Below are 19,515 nucleotides of genomic sequence, written 5' to 3'. Positions count from 1 at the left end.
AAAAGAGTGCCTCAGATTCAGTGCTGAAGTCATTCAAATCCATCTTAATCAACATTATTTTCCCAGATTTTAGTTAGCTGTCCTGGTGAATTCCTTTCCTCTCTTTTTGCTCAGTACTTTGATATTGATTGATCATTGTAATAATGTACACCAGAGGTATTCTTTAATGACTGGTTTGCTAACTAGGAAATTATATCCATTTACTACGAACGTTTGTTGAACTCTCCTGAAGCCAGAGTTTAACAAAATAATAAAAGAGAAAAACTGGGTGGGTTGCTGCTTGATTAGTAAGCCAGAAAGTATTTAAAAATAAAATAAAATGGAATTACATCATTTTCTGGATGTAAGTGCCAGCACTTCTACTTGCATTAACTTTATTTATTACACAAATAAGACATTTACAAAGCACAACATTAAAAGTATGTAACAAAACAGACATTGGTTTTACAAAAAAGTGCTTACAATTTAGTTTTACTTTTTTAAAATAAATATTAGTCTTGACTGTCCACTCATTCAGAGATATTTTTTTTTAACCATTGTAGCCAAGACATGCAGAATTGCAACATGCTACAACAAAATGACTGGTGGATGAAATAAAACTGATGTGTCTATAGTTGGCATCCCACAGATCTATCACCGATAGCAGTGCAGGATCGGTTCCCACTCCCCCGTCCCAACTAGCAAGTTGTGTAAGCACCGTTAGCTGGGGCATGAGCCGAAAAAAATAATTGGTAATAAAACTGTAACCCATTCCACTTTCAGACCCTAGCCATATTTAGTTACCTTATTAAACTTGAGTGAGAAGCCTTTCACTGGCTGTCTTCATTGGATTTGGTCTGCAAAAGGTCTTGTCAATAGCAACTGGAAAAGTTTAGTACATGGAGTTCGTGTTGCTGCGCCAGAACCCATTTGGCAATTACTGAATAAACTAAGAAAATGAGAATGATTTTAATTTTTTTTTTTTTTAATCTACAGACAGGAGATGAATGCAAATGACCTGAGATAAGGTTTGGTTCAGTGGCAACAGTCAGTGTGAAATACGCTGTGAAACAATGTATTGAATAAATTAGAGGATTTCTTACATTCTTGGTACAGTTGAGTATTTTCCATACACATAATTAGCTCTAAAACTGCACAAGCTGAATTGCTTCCAGTTTTTGCAAACAATTTGGGCTTAATATAAACAGAGCCTGATTTCTGAGTTAGCAAAGCTGCTCCTGGCTACTTGCAGGGGAAGGTGCCCCGAGCAGAGCCCGCGCGGGGCAGGTCACCCCCCGGGCAGCCGCGAGCCCCCTTCCACAGGGAGAAGCACCTGCGCTCCCCGGCGCTCTGCTCCCCATCCTCTCAGTGGTATCAGTTACAAAACGTTGATATACATTTCACAGTGGTTTTTTTTGACCAGTAACTAAGCTGATATTTAGCAGATAACGTATTTAATAGTTTCCCTTTCATTGCACCACTGAGACAGAAGAGAAATGCATCAAACCATTTTCTCCCTCAACAAAAGAGTTGTGGAAATCTCAAGTACTGTGGGATGTCAGGTCAGGTTATAGCCTGAAGTCTCCCCTTCAGTCTCAAATGAAACAGCTACCCCCTCGTTTATGGCACTAATTCCACAACTAAACAGTCGTTAGGATGCGTGAGCACAAATGGAGAATGAGTCGGGCCGCGGTGACCCTGCCGACCACCACCGGCATCTCAAGGCTATTGTGCGTGGACACAGCGATCCACGTCAACCCTGCGGTGACATTACAAACGCTCCTACGGACGAGGAGAAAAGAGGCTGCAACGGGTGCACATGGTGACTGTCCCCTCCCCGAGGGCACGCTTCTGCAGCGGTGGCTCCCGTCAGGTCAGGCACGCGGGTGCCTTGTCACTGGCTACACACTGGAAATGGTTATTTGCACATCAGGAGATGACAATAAAACTTTGTGGACTTAATTTCCTCTCTCCTTTCAAATATTTTAAATTGGGGATAGAGCTGTGAGCTGCTGGTTGCAACTAGATAGAATACTGGCCTAACTGTCCAAGGTGTTACCATCACTCTCTTTTCTCTCTGCTTTTAAAAATATATACACACACACACACAGAGCAGGGTGTGTGTGTGTGTGTGTATATATATATATATTTGTTCCAACAAATACCAATGCATGCTTGTACTCAGTTACTTCTCAAACCAAGAGACCTTGGTGGCCACCTCAGCAGACACCCGCGTCTCCTCACGCTGTTCCCCGCGTGCCCAGGGCAGCGAGCGTGCCCGCGGCCGGCCGTCGCTGTCACACAGAGCTCGGGGGCACGCTCAGGAGAAGGCTTGCCGTGCGTGCAGTCCAGGCTGGCCAAAGCAGCGGGAGGGCTGCCCACTTGGCCCGTGTTGGAGATTGATCCAGGATGTCCCAGGGAGAAACACACATGTATCTACAGTTCAAATTAAAAACAAGTTATGCAAGGGATGGATTCCTGTCTTCTGCTCCTCAGGCCCAGCTCGGTCATAGTACGCGCTAACGGTGGCTCGTGGTGGGCTTTCACATTCTTGGAAACGTGGCCTCGCAGACCCTTAGCAGCAAGACAGACCCGTGTGCTTGCGTGGAGAGAGGTTTCACTGCAGACCTGCTCCTGGCTCGGTGCAAACTGAGAAGGGCTGGCAAAGGTTCCTTGGTTACTGTTTGTTATTACTGTCCATGAAGGATCATTTGAGAGGTTTTTTCCCGATTTGGGGCCGGGCTGCTGAGCGCTTCCTTTGCTGTTGCAATGAGCCCTGTGGTGCCTGCCCCGCTGGCCACGGTGCTCCTGGGCTGTGCCTTCAGCTGAGGACTTGGCAGGAGCCACAGCCCTACTCCAGCAAGGAGAACAACAGGGGGGCAGAGGGAACCAGAGAGTCGCTGACAGAAAAGGAATACGTCATCACGTTGCCATCCGCTCAGCTAGCGACTGTTCCTGCTGGCCTTACTGCCGGTCTCGCCTTGTTAGCTGGGCTGGTTTCTACCCCTCTGTTTCCACCGACTGAACTTGGGTCCACACCAGGGCAGAACATTTCTACACATTTATGGTCAGCTTCCACTGAGGATTTCCCAGTCCCAGAGTGCGGAGTGTCTGAGAGTTTTGTGTAGATACATTCTGAAATCACCCATTTATGGTCTAATATGACTCCAAGGAAATAAAGTAGCTTGTTAATAAAGAACAAGAGTAAAAAATAAAAAAAAAAAAACAAAGATTTGGTAGATGGCTGTGAGAGGAGAGGGATATTCAGTGCTCTAAGAACAAGTCGGCAATCAAAAGCTTCAGAGTGCTAAACCTGGCTCTGCCACCAACCCCCACAGTTCCTCTTGGTTTAGGACATCTTGGTTTCCCCTCCTATTAAACGGGGGGGAAAACACTAAGATTGACTTACCTTAGAGTGATCAAAGGACATGTGATTCTAAAGCACTTTGAGGAGGAACAAAAACTGCCTATTTCCAGCTGGCATTGTGTTTTCCACTTAGCGGAGTCTCAGCTACCCGCGAGTTTGGCTCAGGAAGGTCTGCGTATATATCGAGTTGCTGAGCCAAAAAAGCCCATTTCAGATTTCACACATGGACATAAGGAGGGATGTCCGGGAACCGACAGCGCTTCACTGGTGCAAAAAGAGAATCAGGCCAAACCACGTAAATTCCTCCTTCGTGTTCAGAGGTGATCATTGACCCCCCTGAGACTCAGCGTGTTCTGGTTTGTTCATCTTCCCGTGGGTTTGGGAGCAAGAGTTGCAAGCACAGTAGAGTCACTAATTTTGACTGTGTCTGGCATCGCCTTGGAGGGACTCACGGTCATTCTACAAGTCCACAAGAAACAAGTGAAAAATGTAACTCTGCACTCAACACACACATACACAGAGTGTCGCTGGAGAAATAACAGTGGACGTTCGGTGCCGGTCAATGGAAAGAACTGAGAATGCTGGATCTGAGTTTCTCCTGCGTGGCTGGTAACTGCTGCCTCGGGCCGGACGCTGTGTCTCAGCGGCTGAGGGGCAGCGGGGCTGGGAGCGCCGTGGGCAGATGAGGGAGGGTTTGCGTGGTCAGTACTGGAAGAGGATGACCTAGTGGGAAAAACGAGGGGCGAGCGTTAGCTGCTTCCAGAGACAGCCCTCGCAGCGGGAACGTGTTCTCAGAGACCAACTGAACAGACATGTGTGCCGCTGCGGGAGCCGCTGCCCCACGGAAAACCCATCTCTGGAACCACCGTCTGCCCGGGAGGCACCAGCCCTGCCCACGGAGCGGAGCCGGCAGGGAAGGGACGGGCAGCAGCCAGGGAAGGGACAGGACTATGGCAGCACACAGCCCGAGCGAGACACGCACCTCCAGGCGCACCTTTAGCCCTGAAACTGCACCACACTGGGCAACGCGCTGAAACCAGGGGTTAATTTATCTGCTCTGTGATACAGCAGCTACCAAGGAAGAGGAAGACCATCACCAACAGTCCTTACTCTACCCACCTCACTCGCTAATCAGCACAGGCTGCCCCCAAACCACTACACGTCGCCGCTCTGCAAACACGGTGTCTGTCCTCGCCGTCCCTCGGGGGAAGCAGCCACTGAGCTATCACTGCTTTAAAAAAAAATTGGATGTGGAAGAAGAGGCTGCTTCAGGTTTCAGGAATTCAACACACAAGTGATTGCTTGGAAAAGCAGTGGGTCGGGGGGCAGCTCCACAGCCTGAGAACCCAGTTCTGCAACAGCTGCCAGCAAGTAATTGCACTTAAATCACAGGAACTACTCGCTGCATGGAAGTTTCTCTGAATGACAGCACCAGGACTGTATAATATTTTCTGAAAACTCTCCATTCTTGCTGTGCAGATATCATGATAAAATGGCAGCATTTAGACTGAAAAAGTAACTTGGCTGTACCCCTGCTTGTGCTTATCAAAACAGAGCTCAAAAATCTGCAGTTGCTGCACTGAATAGAGAGATTTGAAAAGAGATGCTGAGAACTTCTAACAGTAAAGACGAAAGCTAAAACCAATAAGAGTTGCCAAAGGCTCAATGTTTCCTACAAATGAAGCCACTTAAATTGGGATCCTAAATAAAATCTTATGAACCTAAGCATATTTCAGAAGCCTTGCCCCCAAGTAAGCTGTGTGTCAGAACAAACAGCTACTTTAAGTGCTGAACAGAAAAATATCAGTATGCAACACTGTTTCCTGGCCAGACATTGTGAAATAACATTCCTACTTCAGATACTGTAACAGCCAGTTGGGTTTTTTTTAAGCAATCCTGGAATCCCCAAGAAATGAATCTTTCCTATTAACTTATGGAAAACTGGAAAGTCAGCACATGCTAAAGGTCCCCCCTGCTCCGCTGTGAACAGCCAGTCGCTGTTGGCACAGACAGTGCGTGCAGGCAGCAGAGGGACGGAGCAGAACGGAGAAGGGGAGAAACCAGAGAGAGGAGGCCAGGCAGGAGGATGCCAAAAGCCTCCCTGAACGCAGGCACAGCACCCCAGCACATCACCACAACGAGGGGTATTTGGGGAAGAAGAAAGCGATGCCATTTTGACCCACAGTTGGTACATCCATCTAGGGCGGGAGCTGCCAGAGGTGATGGGGAGCAGTGATGCTGACAAGAGATGGCAGTGGCAATGGTGTTACACAACAAGCTTTGCTACAGTTGAGGTTTGGCCCCAAACAGGGACTACAATTACCTTCTCAGCCCTGTTAGATAGTGGTCCTTCCATGTCTGCTTTGAGGTGCACTGGTGGAGCAGTGTAGGGAAGTCTACAGTGCACTTGTCCACACTGTACCTGACCTGTGGATGAGAAGAGGCTTCAGCCTCTGTTACTACAAACAACACACGCCCTGCCACCGGCACGGTCAGGCGTCCACCGGGGAGCAGCTCGGGACACACGTGGCAGCAGAGGTGGATCAGGCGGAGGCACAGCAGGAGCCACCTTTTACTCTGGCCACCTGGGCACTTACTTTCTATGTATCCGTGCAGCGTCACCATCCGGGCCCGCTCCGGGCTGCTGAAGGGCGAGTAGTGGATGTCATCGGAGAGCGAGGAAGGGATGCGGGATGGGGGGGCTCCCGAGGGCGGCACCGTGTGCTGGGGGGTGTGTTTTTTATGGCGGGCTCTGCAGTTTTGAAACCAAACCTGAAACAAAAGCACCAAACCCTGTGTCAATGGAGAGACACTTGGATTAAAGCATGGTCCTTCACCAAGACCGTATGATGGGTGTGTCTCTTCCAAATATTTTAAAAAAAGGAATCAAATTTAGAAATCTGCATGCTGAAATACCTCACCAGCATTTCACCAGCTTCCATAGCTTTGTTTTACACTTGCTAGAGCAAGAGCTTTGTCTGAAGACAGTACAGACATTAAGATGCCCAAAGTGGCATCTCTACTATTAATTTGTCTTGGTCAAAACCAACCCCATTCTTCAGCAGGGTAATTAAAACTTTCAAGCTTGTCACAGGAGTCACTGAGTGAAACACCCTGACTAGGTGATGCAGAAACTCACATTAACTATCACACTATTCCCTTCCACACTAAAATAATTTCAATGGCAAGCTTCTCCCCGAGCTCGAAGGGCCATGAGAGCCCTTGGGACCAGCACCGTACTGGCCAGCGGAGCTTTGCCTGGGTCCATCCATCCCTGCAGGCAGAAAGCCTCATCCTTGCACGGCTTCCACGGCACATGATGGTAGCACCCATCAAGGTCTTATTTAGATTTCTACCTTCACCCCACCTAGCCTGGCCTAAAAGCAGGGCTGAGATCAGCTGGGAAATGCGTGAGCGTTGGCAGGGCAAGAGACAAGGGGAAACAAAACCAAGCAAAAGCTTGGACTAGAAGACGTGACTTCAGGAATGATGAAAACAGTATTGTTTTAATCACTTGTGGTTTATTGTATTCAAAAAACCACACCAGCAGCACATGAAAGCTGAGAAAGGAGGGTACTGTGGGAAACAGCCCTACTCCATCTGAGCAGCAGGTATGAGCCCTCTGACCGTACCGCGCTGCTTGTAATTAAAGGAATAGTTAGGGGATTACATCCTGGAGTTAAAATGTGCATGGAGGTGGGGGGGGTTGTGCTAATGCTGTGATTTCTTTCTTCTGCTTTAATTTTTGAAAGGTAGCGGGGAGTAAAAACCTTCTCCAAGGCTGCGAGAAGATCAGCTCGCTGAGGTCGCGCACGCTGGACCACAGAGAAGGAAACAGGCGAAAGCGTTTGACAGATTGTTTCCTGTTCAAAGCGCCCTTAAAAAATATTCGCATAAAAAATAGCCCAGCGTGCAGACTGCCTGATCCTGAGCTAAACGATGAATCTCAATAACTGAGGCTCGCGCCAGATTTTCACACAAGAAATTTGAATGTGTCGTTGGCAAAACAACCCTGGATGAAAGCTCCAAATTTATTTTAATCGCTCATGTTTTTATTGTATGCAGAAAGTGTGTCAGCAGAACATTAAAGTGACGAGTACAAATGTCACCGGGGAGCAAAGCCGGGGCTGCCTGCGGGGATGGCGAGCTGGGAGCTGCAGAGGGGACATTTCCCTCAGTCCCTACTAGGTTCCTTTTTTTTTTTAATCATTGCATCATAAGATGAAAAAACAAATAGAAAACCCACGAGCAGGACAGAGAAAGGACAGTGCTGGCATTGCTACGGGACCTGGTGAAGCCAACACCCCGGTGAGGCAGCACGAAGCTGCTGGATGCGGCAAGTCCCGGGGTTGATGTGCGGGAGCGAGGGGTACAGGGACATAAGCCCTGGCTAGCACCAGCCTTTTGGCGCACCTCCTCGGCCCCCTTCCTCGGCCCTGGTGCCCGTCCCTGCCCGCCCGAGCCGCCCCTCACCTGAATGACTCTCCGGCTCAGCCCCGTCATGTCCGCCAGCTTCTGAAGCGTTTGTGCGTCGGGGTTGTTGTCCTGAGCAAACTGTGCCTGCATGACCTGGGGGGGAGCGGAGAGAGGGGGTCAGGATGAGGCCGGGCAGCCGCGGCCCCTCGGCCCCCCCAGCCCAGCCCCGCTACCTGCAGCTGCTCGGCGGTGAAGGAGGTGCGGGCCCTCTTGGCCGGCTTCGGCTGGCTGTCCTGCTCCGAGGGCACAGCCCCCTCCAGCGTGATCCCGTTGCCTACGAGATAAGACCCAGGTGCTGCAGATCAGGAGCTCCCCTGACCACCCGCGTGCGACGGCCGCTCAACTGGGGGGGAACAGACCCAGCACCGCGGCGGGGGGCACCCGCAGCAAGAGTGGAGCCAGCACCGCTGCTCGGGAGCTGCCCCGGGCTGCTGAGCCCCTCCAGGACACACCGCCGGCCCTGAGAATTTTACCGTTGAATTAAGAAAAATGCAGCAAGTTGGAGGAAGATGCGGGGAATGAGGGACGGGGAAAAGGCAGCAGGAAGATGGATTTCGGGGCAATGTCCCACTGGCCCCGACTTGCAGTCACCGCTTGGCCGCATCCTTCAGCAGGCGGCTCCGAAGGGGACCCTGCCTCTGGGGGCTCACTGACATCCATCACCCCTGCCCTACGCTGCTCCCTGCGACCCCGTCTTCCCCTGCAAGCGCTGCCTCCATCAGTTGTTTCATTTGCTCAGAGCGTTTCAATGGGCTCTTTGCTCCTTTCCCCAGACCCAAATCCTCCCAGCACCCTGATCTCCTCCTGGGTCCCAGAGCAGCAGCAGGAGCAGTGCCATCCCCCTGGCCTCGGGGTACCTGTGCTCTGAGCATCAACCACACTAAGCAGGACGCGCTGTGGGGGGACTGTCCACCCCCCAAGCACGGCATCGGGGCGAGCCCAGCCGTGCCCGCGCAGCTACGGAGCCTGCAGGGAAGGCGGCCGGAGCCGGGGTCCCTCATTCCTCACCGGGGTCCCCACTGCAGCCCACGTCACGCTAAGCCGCTCTCGGCAGTGCGGGCGAAGCACCGACGAGTGATGGATGAGGGAGGATGCCTGAGCGGGGCTGGCGCTCGCCCCGCTCCCAGGATGCGCCTGCACAACCCGGCGCTCGCTCTGCGAGCTGGACCGGGCTGTGATTGTCTTGGCTTGAGTTGAAGGACTTTCTCATATAGTTTGACTTGTTCTTTTCGGATGATGAATGGGACTCTGACTTCAGCAACATCTGTTTATTTTTCTTGTATGTAAAACCTCATGTGCAGAAGAAATTGCTGGGTAATTACTGGAGGGGGGGAGCGTGGCCCTCCAACTCCGCAGCAACTGCAGCTATCTAGAGCGATCCCATCCCCTTCTCAAACCCAGGGGACGCTTGGACACAGGTACCCACACAGGACACTCACCGCATGACCCAGCACTGCCCCGACACTGTGGGGCTCAGCCCACACCAGCACGTCCCTATGAGCAGCCACAAACCCACCGCACTAGCCCTCGGCTGTGGTAACGGCTTTGCGGGACGCCCCAGCACCAGACCCTGCCGTCCTCACACCAGCCTGCTCCTCCAGGCCCCGCTGTCCCTGCTCCCCGCTGTCCCTGTCCCCCAACACACCACGAGCTGCGTCCCGAGCCGGGACCCTCCCAGCCCGACCGGGCACCGTTTTCATCCTCTTACTCAAACACTGTAAACAGAAACACTGATTATTCTCATGGTAGGTTGTTAATGGCTTCCACATGCTGCCCGGGTTGGGACACGGCGTTTGCCTCCTCGTGCCCACCAAGCGCCAGCCAGGGGCACAGAGGGCTGGAGCCCTGCTCCTGCCTGGGGGCAATGCCCCAGTGCAGCCCCAGCCCCGGGAGGGTCCTGGGCACGGGAGCCTGTGGGAAGGCGGCCCTGGGCACTTCTCTTGGTGACTCTGCAGCTGCACAGCGTCCCCGGGCAGCCTCCCCTCACCCAGTGCAGTGCCCACATGATAAAAGCAAATGGCCTCACAGACACCGCTGCCATCGCTCCCCACAGACACAAGCGCGGGAAGGGGACGGACCTGGCCTTGGCCCCAGCCAGTGGGGCAGGACCCAGCCAGGCTCCCCCCTGCCCCAGGCACGGCCAAGCTCCCACAGCACCAGCCCAGGAGGCTGCCTGCTCCCCCGAGCTCCAGTCGCTGCCATGTCATCATATCTCAAGTGCTTTCCAACGCACCCGGACAGCCCCGGCGCTGCCTGGCCTCCCCGCGCACCACGTTGGACTGACCCCACCAATTCATTCCTCCAAGCGTCTCTCTGGCCACAGCCACGCAGGAGGATGGGGCTGTGCCCAAGGGGAGAGGGGTGCTGCTCTGGGTGACCTTGGTGTCACCAGCCCGGCCCTGGTGGGAGCGGGACTCGATGGCGACTGGGAGAGCAGAGGCCGGCCGGCTCCTTGTGGCGTGCCGTGGTGGGGACGGCAGCGCGCGGCGCGGTCCAGCTGGGAGCGGCACGTCCGCGGGCGGGCAGGGAGGGTGGAAAATGATGGGAAGGCTTTGTCGGATCGCCAGCTTTCCCACCTTCTAGATTTATGACTCATGGCCTCAACATCCCAGCGGCTTCCTCACTCGCTGCACGTGGTGCGCCGGGCTGCACGGGGCCGGGATGGGGACCAGGGGCTTGTCCCCAGCACACAGGTCTCCCACGAGCCACGGGCACGTTGGCCACCCCCAGGAGCCCTCTGCCAACCCAGGGCCTCATGCTCCACTCCCCCTGGGGCCACCCATCACCCCCTTTTGGCAATGACAGGACCGGCCCCCCCGTGATGAGGGTCAGCACAGGGGACAGGGACGGCCCGGGGCGAGGCCACGACCGCGGCGCTGGGGCTGCGTACCGTTTTCTGCCGCTCGCTTGAGGTTCTCTATCATGGTGTCGTAGTGGATCCGGCACAGCACCTTCTCCTCCACCAAGCCGAACTCCTCGCCGGTGGAGAGCTGCCGCTTGCAGGAGAAGCAGGCGAAGCAGGCGAGGTGGTAGGCGTTGCCCCGCGCTCGCCGCACCCAGTCGCTGGCGTAGATCTGCCTGCCGCAGCGGGCACACTTGGTACCGAACCGGCTGCGGGAGGAGAAGAGACAGCGTGAGGGCAGGCAGCGTGAGGGCAGGCAGGGCGAGGGCAGGCAGGGCGAGGGCAGGCAGGGCGAGGGCAGGCAGGGCGAGGGCAGGCAGGGCGAGGGCAGGCAGGGCGAGGGCACACAACGCGACGCCAGGGCATGGGTGCTGCTGCCAGCCCCATCACTCGCCCCGTCGATCCACAAACAACGACGTGGGAAAGGGCTGCAACGAAACCACCCCACTGATGCCACCCCCCCCGCGGCAGGGCAGCGCGGGCAGGGGTGCAGGCAGGGGCACAGGCAGGGTGTGACTCGCCGCAGCCCCACGGCGCCAGACGCGACCGAGGGGCTGCAGTGACGCAGCACCATGAATCAGCTCCCAAGCCCGTGGGCTTTTTATTTTGATAACAGCCAGCGTGAGACTCGGATGGGAACTGTGTCAGAGCCGGTTCTCTCCGTTGCCATAAATCAAAACATGTGTTTTCTCCTCACACGTACAGCCGCATGCATCTGCTTTTCCTCCGACCAGGAGTCTCCTCACTGCGAGAGGATGATGATCGCGCTCGAGTGAGTTCCGCTGGAAAGCAGCTCAGTGGCAACAAGGAGAGGCAACAAGACGGCCAGGAGCCCCGTGCCGGGCGCTGGGTGTTTGCAGGCGCTTCTGAAAAACCCTGGTTCTGCCAGGACGCTGCGGGCGGGTCACGGGAGCAGCAGACGTGGCCCCCCATGTCTGCGGGCCAGCGCCGGCTGGGAAGCGCTGCCCACAGCGCGGGCAGGGCCAGGCACGGCCTTGGTTTGGCTTCTGCGTTTTGGTATCGGCGCTGCTCAAACAAATAAATGCAGCAAGAGCAGCAGGGGAGAAGCGAGCATCTCCCATCACCGCAGAGCTGGCGCTGGCTCCGACGCAGCCCTGACCGCACAGGCACAAAACACCGCCACGAGACGCCCGCGCCCAGCGTTGGGTTTTTGGGTCTGCCCGTGCCCGGCCCCGCGCCGCAGAGCTGCCGCCCACGGCGGGCTCCACGAGACACAGAAAGACCATCCTGTGCTGGGATTACTAATTGCAAAACTATCCGGGAGGAAAAGAAAGGTTTAAATTTTTCAGCCTGACCATAGCTGACCAAAAAAAAATAGAAAAAAAAAAAAAAGGGGGCTGCCTTAGAGAGGACATTTCTGTGCTGAAATTATACAGAGACTTAGCTAAGAGACTTCACTAATTTACTTCAGATGGGAACGTTGTAAACTGACTTTGTGCCAGCTAGTTTATATAAACGCGCAAACAAAAGAACTGTATTAATTTTTTATTTAGAAGTAAAGATCATTCCTGTAAATCGAATTACTTTGAACAATGTGCTATGTAAACAGTCGTCCTTACTGAACGGTATCAAACGAGGGGCAGGCTTACCCGAGCTAATAGCACGTGGTAATCGCCGCTCCCCACTCGAGTCACAGCCTGCTGCAGGGACAGGGGGGCACAGCACGGGGATGGGCATGTCCTGGTGCCGCCAGGACCGAGGGGAAACTGAGGCACAGGGCACCGCACAGGAAAGGTCACCTGTCCCCATCACACATCAGATGGGATCTGGGGGAGACACCCAGGCAGTCCCAGACCCACAGCACGGTGCCCCCGGGGCCAGGTGGGACCCCAGGGTGGTGGAGGTTTGCAGGGAGCAGGGCAGGGGCTGACGAGGGCGCGGAGCTGGTGGGGTGAGAGGCTGAGGCTCGGCAGCCAGACACGGGCACAGAGGAGGAGGCTGCGGCACCGGCAACCGCCGACGCTGCATCTGCAGCTCTTGGCCAACCCCTGCCTCCAGTACGAGCCACAGCGAGCGGGTTTTATAGAAAGCAAGCTGAGCTCAGCGGGGTACGGGCAGCCGCTGGCACCCAACGGGGACCCTCACCAGGGGATTGCCACTGCAGGGGACTGGCACTGATGCAGGAACGGGGAGACAAACCTGTGAGCAGGCTGCCCCGACCTGTCGCCACTGGAAATAACAGCTCAAAAATAAAATACACTCCAGTTCACCGAGCTGGCCGGGCAGTGAGAGCCCAGAGAGCCCCGGCCCCTGGGGCGGTGCAGCATCAGGCGAGGCGCTCCCTGTGGCCCCTGCCACCCGCCTGGTGGGGACAGGAACGGGGACGGGGCCACACTGCAGCAGGAGACGCAGAACCAGAGTCTTTCCCTGAGCCCAGCACTGCAGCACAGGCCGGGGCATCAGCAGCATCTGCCAGAGCCATCAGCTCACGCCCCGCGCGGGTGGTTTGTGGTGGGGTGAATGAATGCTGCTGCCTTTCTGCGATGGTTAGCGCCGGGAGATGGAAACTGCCAACATTACCAGGAAAGACTCATCCCAGAGAGAGTCATCCCACCTCCCCCAGGGGCGGCCGCAACATCTGGGGCGCAGGAAGAGCAGAGGCGGGAGGACGCTTGGGTGCATCCTGGCTCTCACAAGCTGCTTGTACCCGGGTGCCAGAGCTCCCTGAGCCCTGCTGTCCATCCCTGCCTGGGGGACAGGGCAAGGGACACCCAGCACCCAGGGCCACCCACAGCTCTAAACATCCCTGTCCCCTCCTGGGCCAGCTCTGTAGGAAGCCTCTAACACAGTCCCCCGAGTCAGCTGTGGCTTCCAGACATCACCCCAAATCACACAGCAGACCAGCAGCAGGTTGCCTCAGTGAGTCCCTCTCCGCGCTGAGCCACGGCAGAGCTCAAGCAGGAGCATCATCCCAGCTGGGCATAACGGCGAGGGGCAACGGAGGCCACCTGGGCCACAGCCAGGCTGTGGGCAATGGCCCACCTGTGGCACAGCTGTTTTGCTGTGCCAGCCCCCAGGGACACACACCAGTGACCCCACGCTCACATGCCCAAGGGCTGCCCAGTGAGGCAGGGAGTCACGGGGGTCACAGTGGGGCACTGCAGGAATCACCCCGGGATCACGCCGGGCCTCCCTGCGACCGCAGCCGTGGGAGCTTGGCCGTGAGCAGCCCTCGCATCGCCCGGGAACACAATGTTCTGCTCAATGAGCTCCAATTTTAATTTGGTTCTCCTCGAAGCACTAGAGCCCTAGATGCCAAATGCAATTATTTGACAAGACACAGGAAACAGCAGCGTTTGCTTAAAAACACACACCAGGCCGTGGAGCCGCGGCAGCGCCAGCACTTACGCAGCCCCTCACGTGCACGGAGAAGGGAAGGTCGAACAGACCCGGCCTAAACACGCTCACCACTGGGCAGCAGTGCCCACCCGGCAGCGGGGCAGTGCCCGTGGATGGCCCCACATCTGACAGCCCCCCGGCCCCAGCTGCCCACGAACAGCCCCAGCTCCCGGGAATCAGCGCTGGTGCGACAAAAGCCGCCGTGTGCTCCGTGCAGAGCGCATCCCACCACCCCTTCCCATCTGCCTTGGCTCCAAAGACCCGCACGTGTTAGGATGGGTTTTCTGCTTTGCTTTTAAAAAACCCCACGTACTTCATCTGCAGCAAATAATAAACACGAAAAAACCCATCTCGAGAGTCAGGTTTGTCCTTTGCCAAGTGCCGGGTCCCGGCTGTCCTGGGCTCGCCAGGCTGCGGGCCAGGATGCTCCCGGGGGCCAAGTGGGCACAGGAGGGGGCCGGGGCCGGGCGAGTGGCACCCGAGCCGGGTTTGCCAGGGGGCAAACGGGGGGCGTCTGCCCTGACCCGCCCCGGCCCTGGCGAGCGGCTCCCAGCCGCAGACCGACACCGATGGCAGCAGCTCAACCCGGCGGGCTCCGCCACGGCTGCCCCCGGAGACGGTGGGAGCGACCCCGCGGGCTCCGCACCGGGCCCGGGGCTCGGCCGAGGGTCGCAGCGGGCCCCGCGGGGCTGAGGGGAGCGGGGCGGCCCCGCACCCGCCCGGCCCCGAGCGCTGCCGCTCCCGCAGCTCCCGCCGCTCCGCGTTTCATCGCCCCCAAAAAAATCCAACCCTTATTTTTCAGCAAAAAGGCGAGTGCGAAGCGCGGTCCGGGAGCCCCCCCGCCCCCCGCTGCAGCCGCCCCGCAACCAGGGGGGTCCCGCGGCGCCTTTGGCGATTTTCGTTTTGGTTTCCCTTCGGCACCCCCGGTGCGCGGCGGGCAGGGACCGGGCAGCGGCCGCTGCTGCTCGGGGGGTTCTGGCCAAAGGGGCTTGTTTTTAACGGATGTGAATCGCTGGGTTTGCTCGAAGGCAATTTAGGGATCCAGTCGCTATTTTAAAACCGCCTTCGGAAAGGTCCGCTCTTAAAAACCGAACATCAACGGCATCGGAACGGTTATTAATTAATGAAAACGGCTGAAAGTGCCCCGGAGCAGCACCACGGCACCGCGGACCTCCCCAAACCTTTCTGTCGAGAACGAAGGAAATTTCGGTGAAAACACCAAAAAATAGCAATTTTAAAAAATCATAACGGTAAGACCTGGGTAGGACGCGGAGCGCGGCGGGGCCGGATCCGGCTCCCCGCAGCCCGAGGAACCGCGCACCCGCGGCCGCACCGAGCCCGGCGGGACGGGGCTGAGCCGCCGTTCCGCGAGGATTTGGAGACCCTCACGATAAAAAACCGCTAGCGAAGTCTCGAAGGTTTTTCCTCCTGAGCACGCCCTGCCCACGGCCCCGCTATCCGCGGAGGCACCCCCGGCCCTCTCCGCCGCGGCGAGGGGATGCTGCGGTCCCCTGCGCCCCTCGCCGGGGTCATTCTCATTGCCTGCCCGCGGTTCCCCTTCCTCCCGGGGCAAACCGCATTCCCGCATCCTGATGAGACAAGGAAAGTCAGAGCGCGGAGCTCTGATATTTACTCAAACCCCAGTGAGGAGCTCAGGATCCTCCATCCCCTCACGCCACTCTTTTGAGGGAGAATTTGTGGTTTCAGGTTAACAACCAAAAAGCTTCTGTCGAAGCCAAAAGCAGCCTCCCTGCAGGACACGCTGCCCGGGGGACGCGGGTCCGGACCGAACCCCGCGGCGCTTAGCGAGCCCCGACCCGGCCGCCGCGGTTTGCGCTGCCAGGAATTTGTTTCGGTTCTTTAACGCACTCCCGCACCGACGCTTCGGCATTTGTACTGATGCTACGGCGCAGACAGAGATTTCTAAAAGCCGTTCGGCACCGCAAACCGTCAGGTACACGTTACCCTCCGGGGCGATGCCGTCCAACCGGCACGTCCCCAGGCGAGGGGACAGTTTTCCACCGCACCATCCCCGCGCAGCCGGCGCCGAGAGGCTCCCGCCGCCGTGCCGAGGGGCTCCGGGGCTCGGGGCAGCCCGCACAGCCCCGGCTGGGGGTCTGGGGCACCCGGCAGCGAGGCGGGGGGGTCAGGAAGCCCTCCGGGAGGTGCTGTGGCTTCACCACAAACCTCCTTCCTCCCCGGGCCCCGAGGGGACGCCGCTCCGCCGGGCTGCTCCGGGGAGCCCCGCGGCTTTTCCAAACCTTCTCCCCTACCAGTGCCGGAACGGACGCGGCCCCTCGGCAGCCGGCGAGGACGCTGAGCCCCCCCGGAGCCGGGGTTTCGGCGCAGAGCTGCCCCCCAGCCCGTGTCCCCTACCTGAAGTAGTCCATCTTGCAGAAGATCTCCTTGTTCTTGATGTAGCAGCTGTGCTGCTGCCGCAGCGAGGTGCGGCACACGGAGCACTCCAGGCAGCGGACGTGCCAGATGAGGTTGTTCACCTGCGGCAGAGAAGGGGCTGAGACCCGGGTCCTCCCGCCGGCCCCCGCCGCCCGCCGTCCCCCGCCGCCGCTCACCTTGAGCAGGTACCGGTCGAGGATCTCCAGCCCGCAGCTGGAGCAGACGTTCTTGCCGGCCGACGGCGTGGAGGAGGAGGAGGATGGCGGGGAGCAGACGGACGGTGTGGATGGGGTGCTGGGCGCCGAGCGGGCGTCCTCCTTCTCCAGGGCGCCGGGCAGCGGCTCCCCGTCGGGCTGCGACTGCGGGCAGAGCCGCCGCGGGGCCGTAAGACGGGGCCCCACCATCCCCCGCAGCCCCGGCCCAGCGCGTCCCCGCAGCCCCCGGCCCGATGGGTCCCGGCACGTCCCGGAGGGTCCCCGCCAGCCCCCGGCCCCGCTTACCATGGCGCGGGCGTGCGGGTCGAGGCAGCGGGCGCTCCCCTTGGGCAGCGGCTCCGGCGGCATCACCTTGCGGGAGAGAGCGGGAGAGGGAGGCTGCGGCTCCATACGCCGGGCGAGCGCGGGGCACCCTATATAAACCGCCTCAAAACAATAAATAAGAACTTTCTAGTGGCCATTTAAATCCTTCGCAACAAAAGCTGCGTCTCTTTAATGAAGCAATTTGAATGTGGATTGAATTCTCTCCCTGGCTGCACTTAACCCGGGCCTCTTGAAGTAATCGCTCGGTTCCCATGCGAGCCAAAGCGCTGAAAAAACCCCACAAACTACCTGCAATTAGAAATTGCCGTAAATGCCCGAGATAAGAGGTACCCAGAGTGTCAATTCCGGCTGTCAATCAGGGAATCCATCAGGCCACCCAAAGAATTGCAAATTTGATTTTTTTAATGGTAGTAATTAAAAATCGAAATTCTTCCCCCTCTCCCTCCGCCGAGCACAAAACGCCCCAGAAAACGCCGGGATGGAAAATCCTCCCTTCGGGCGCGGGAGGCAGCGAGCGGTCCTGACCCGGCCCCAGCCCCGGCCCCCGTACCGGCCCGGCCCCGCTCCCGGCCCCCGACGGCAGCAGCGGCGCTCACCTTGCCCGCCTCGGCGCCGGCCGGAGCGCGGCGGCCCGGGCCCCGGGGCTGCCCGCCCTCATGGCTCCGGTGCATGGGGCGGGCGCGCCCCGCTCCGCCCGCCGCCGCGCTCCGTGCCCGCGGGCGGCGCGTCCCGCGGCCGCGGCAGGAAGGGCGGGGAGCCGCGCCGGCCCCGCTCCCCCGCCGGGGGCGGCCGCGGGCCGGGCAGGAAGCGGCGCCCCCCCGCCGCGCCCCGGGGGCCGCCCGCCCCGCCGGGCCCCGCTACCTGCGGCGGCGGCACCGCCCGCGGGCGCAGCGGGGGTCCCGCTCCGGCCCGGTCCTGCCCCGCCGCACGGGCGCTGCCCGCCCCGACGGGGCGCACGGGCCGGGCCGGCACCGCCCCGCACCGCCGGGACCGGCCGCTGCCCCGCAGCCCCCCGCTGCCCGCGGGGCGGGATGGGGTGCGGCAGCGGGGATGGCACCCACCGCCGCGGCGTCTGGCCGCCCGCCTCGGCCCGGCCTTCATTAGTAACCTGATAATTCCCCAGCAAAGCCCCGGCAGCGGTTCCACCACGGAGTAATTGCAGGACGGTAACGTGAGCTGATGGCGGCCGGGGATGGATCCTCGCCGTTATTGATTTTGACAGCTAAATTGTTAACCGAGAGGGAAATCAGATGAAAGGCATTTTAGAATAAATACAAGACATTAGGTTTAAACATCGAGGTTGCAAGGAAGCCCGAGAAACCCCCAGGAAACTCAGCCCGAGGCCGGCCAGCTCATCCTCCCCGCTGCCCTCGGCCCTGCAGGCAGGGAGACGGACAAGTGCGGAGGAGCGGTGCTGAGAAAGGACAATTTAAACCACTCGTCCACGCTGGCAGGGACTGAATCAGCTCTGACTGCTCCAGAAGAAACACGTAGGAGTTTTCACGGACACAGCCACGAAAGCTGTCTGCCCCCCTACGCAGCGCCCGGCGCAACAGGGCGATGAGGGTTTTGTTTGCACCCGAGCGCGATGCAGGGCTGTAACGGCCGCGGCCCACCGCAACACGGCAACGCCGACAGCTTTCTCGAGTATTACAGACCAGGCACTCTGGGCCCTGCAGGCCCAGGAACAGGGTGGCTTCATCCCAGCCTCTGCGCTTCCCCAGCCTTGGGATCAAGTCTTGGCCCTGTGGGCAGCTGCTCTCCTGCCCTCGCTGCCTGCTGAGAGCGGGTAGATCTCCACAGCCCGAGTTACACAGCTGCTGCCTGCACCAGGAGCAGAGCCAGGCTGTGCTGGGGGAATGCAAAGCGGTGGAGTCACAGGGTATGAGCACCAACTCCATCCCCTTACTTACCCTCCGCGTGCTCCCTCCCACCCGCGCTGGAGCTCGTACGAGGCAGTGACAAGGAGGCTGCATGTCACCAAGCAAACCAGCAAGACTCCTGTGATCAGGGGTTGGGCACGTTTTATGTTCCCCTGGGTGAAGGCATGATGTCGTACCTGTCCCAAGGGAGTCTCACCATAGGCAGGAAGATTGTTGAAGGAAAACGCGCACCATGGACAGGGTGAGCGTGGTCCTTGGTACCTCACCTTGCCCCCAGGGATTTGCTGGAAATAGAGGGGAAGCAAAGCAAGCCCTAAGGGTACAGGACCACAGGCCAGAGGTAAGAAAGCCCCACACTCCTCCTCAGGGGGGCCAGGCGCCAAGCCCAGCTCTCCTTCCCACCACCAGCCTGCCAACCTCCCTACTCACGGCTCCAGAGCCCGCCGCATCCTGCGCCAAAGCGATGCCACGCTTCCCGCTGCGTTCCCATCCTTTTATGACAGTCGATATGCAAAGCCCCAGAGCTGATGCTCTGAGCATTTACCTCCTCCCAGCTCCAGGGTTAGAAACTTGCCGGTTCTGCCGCGGAGGCGCAGGGCCTTCGGGAGGCCG

At 58.2% G+C, this 19,515-nt stretch overlaps 1 protein-coding gene across 1 annotated transcript; it reads right to left on the bottom strand.

Moving 5' to 3' along the window:
- Positions 1-368: 368 nt before the first annotated feature.
- LHX6 (LIM homeobox 6) lies at positions 369-17,691 on the bottom strand. Its single transcript, XM_068413773.1, has 10 exons — positions 17,617-17,691; positions 16,982-17,122; positions 16,658-16,840; positions 16,461-16,582; positions 10,713-10,933; positions 7,996-8,096; positions 7,820-7,915; positions 5,944-6,118; positions 5,670-5,773; positions 369-4,069 (listed from the first exon to the last, which is right to left on the bottom strand). Exons 1-10 carry the CDS (start codon positions 17,689-17,691, stop codon positions 4,049-4,051), a joined length of 1,239 nt encoding a protein of 412 aa, XP_068269874.1. The 3' UTR covers positions 369-4,048.
- Between the last annotated feature and the right edge of the window lie 1,824 nt (positions 17,692-19,515).

This window comes from Nyctibius grandis, chromosome 16 (genome assembly GCF_013368605.1).
Source record: "Nyctibius grandis isolate bNycGra1 chromosome 16, bNycGra1.pri, whole genome shotgun sequence".
Taxonomy (NCBI): Eukaryota; Metazoa; Chordata; class Aves; order Nyctibiiformes; family Nyctibiidae; genus Nyctibius; species Nyctibius grandis.
This window is presented reverse-complemented; position numbering and strand designations above follow the sequence as displayed.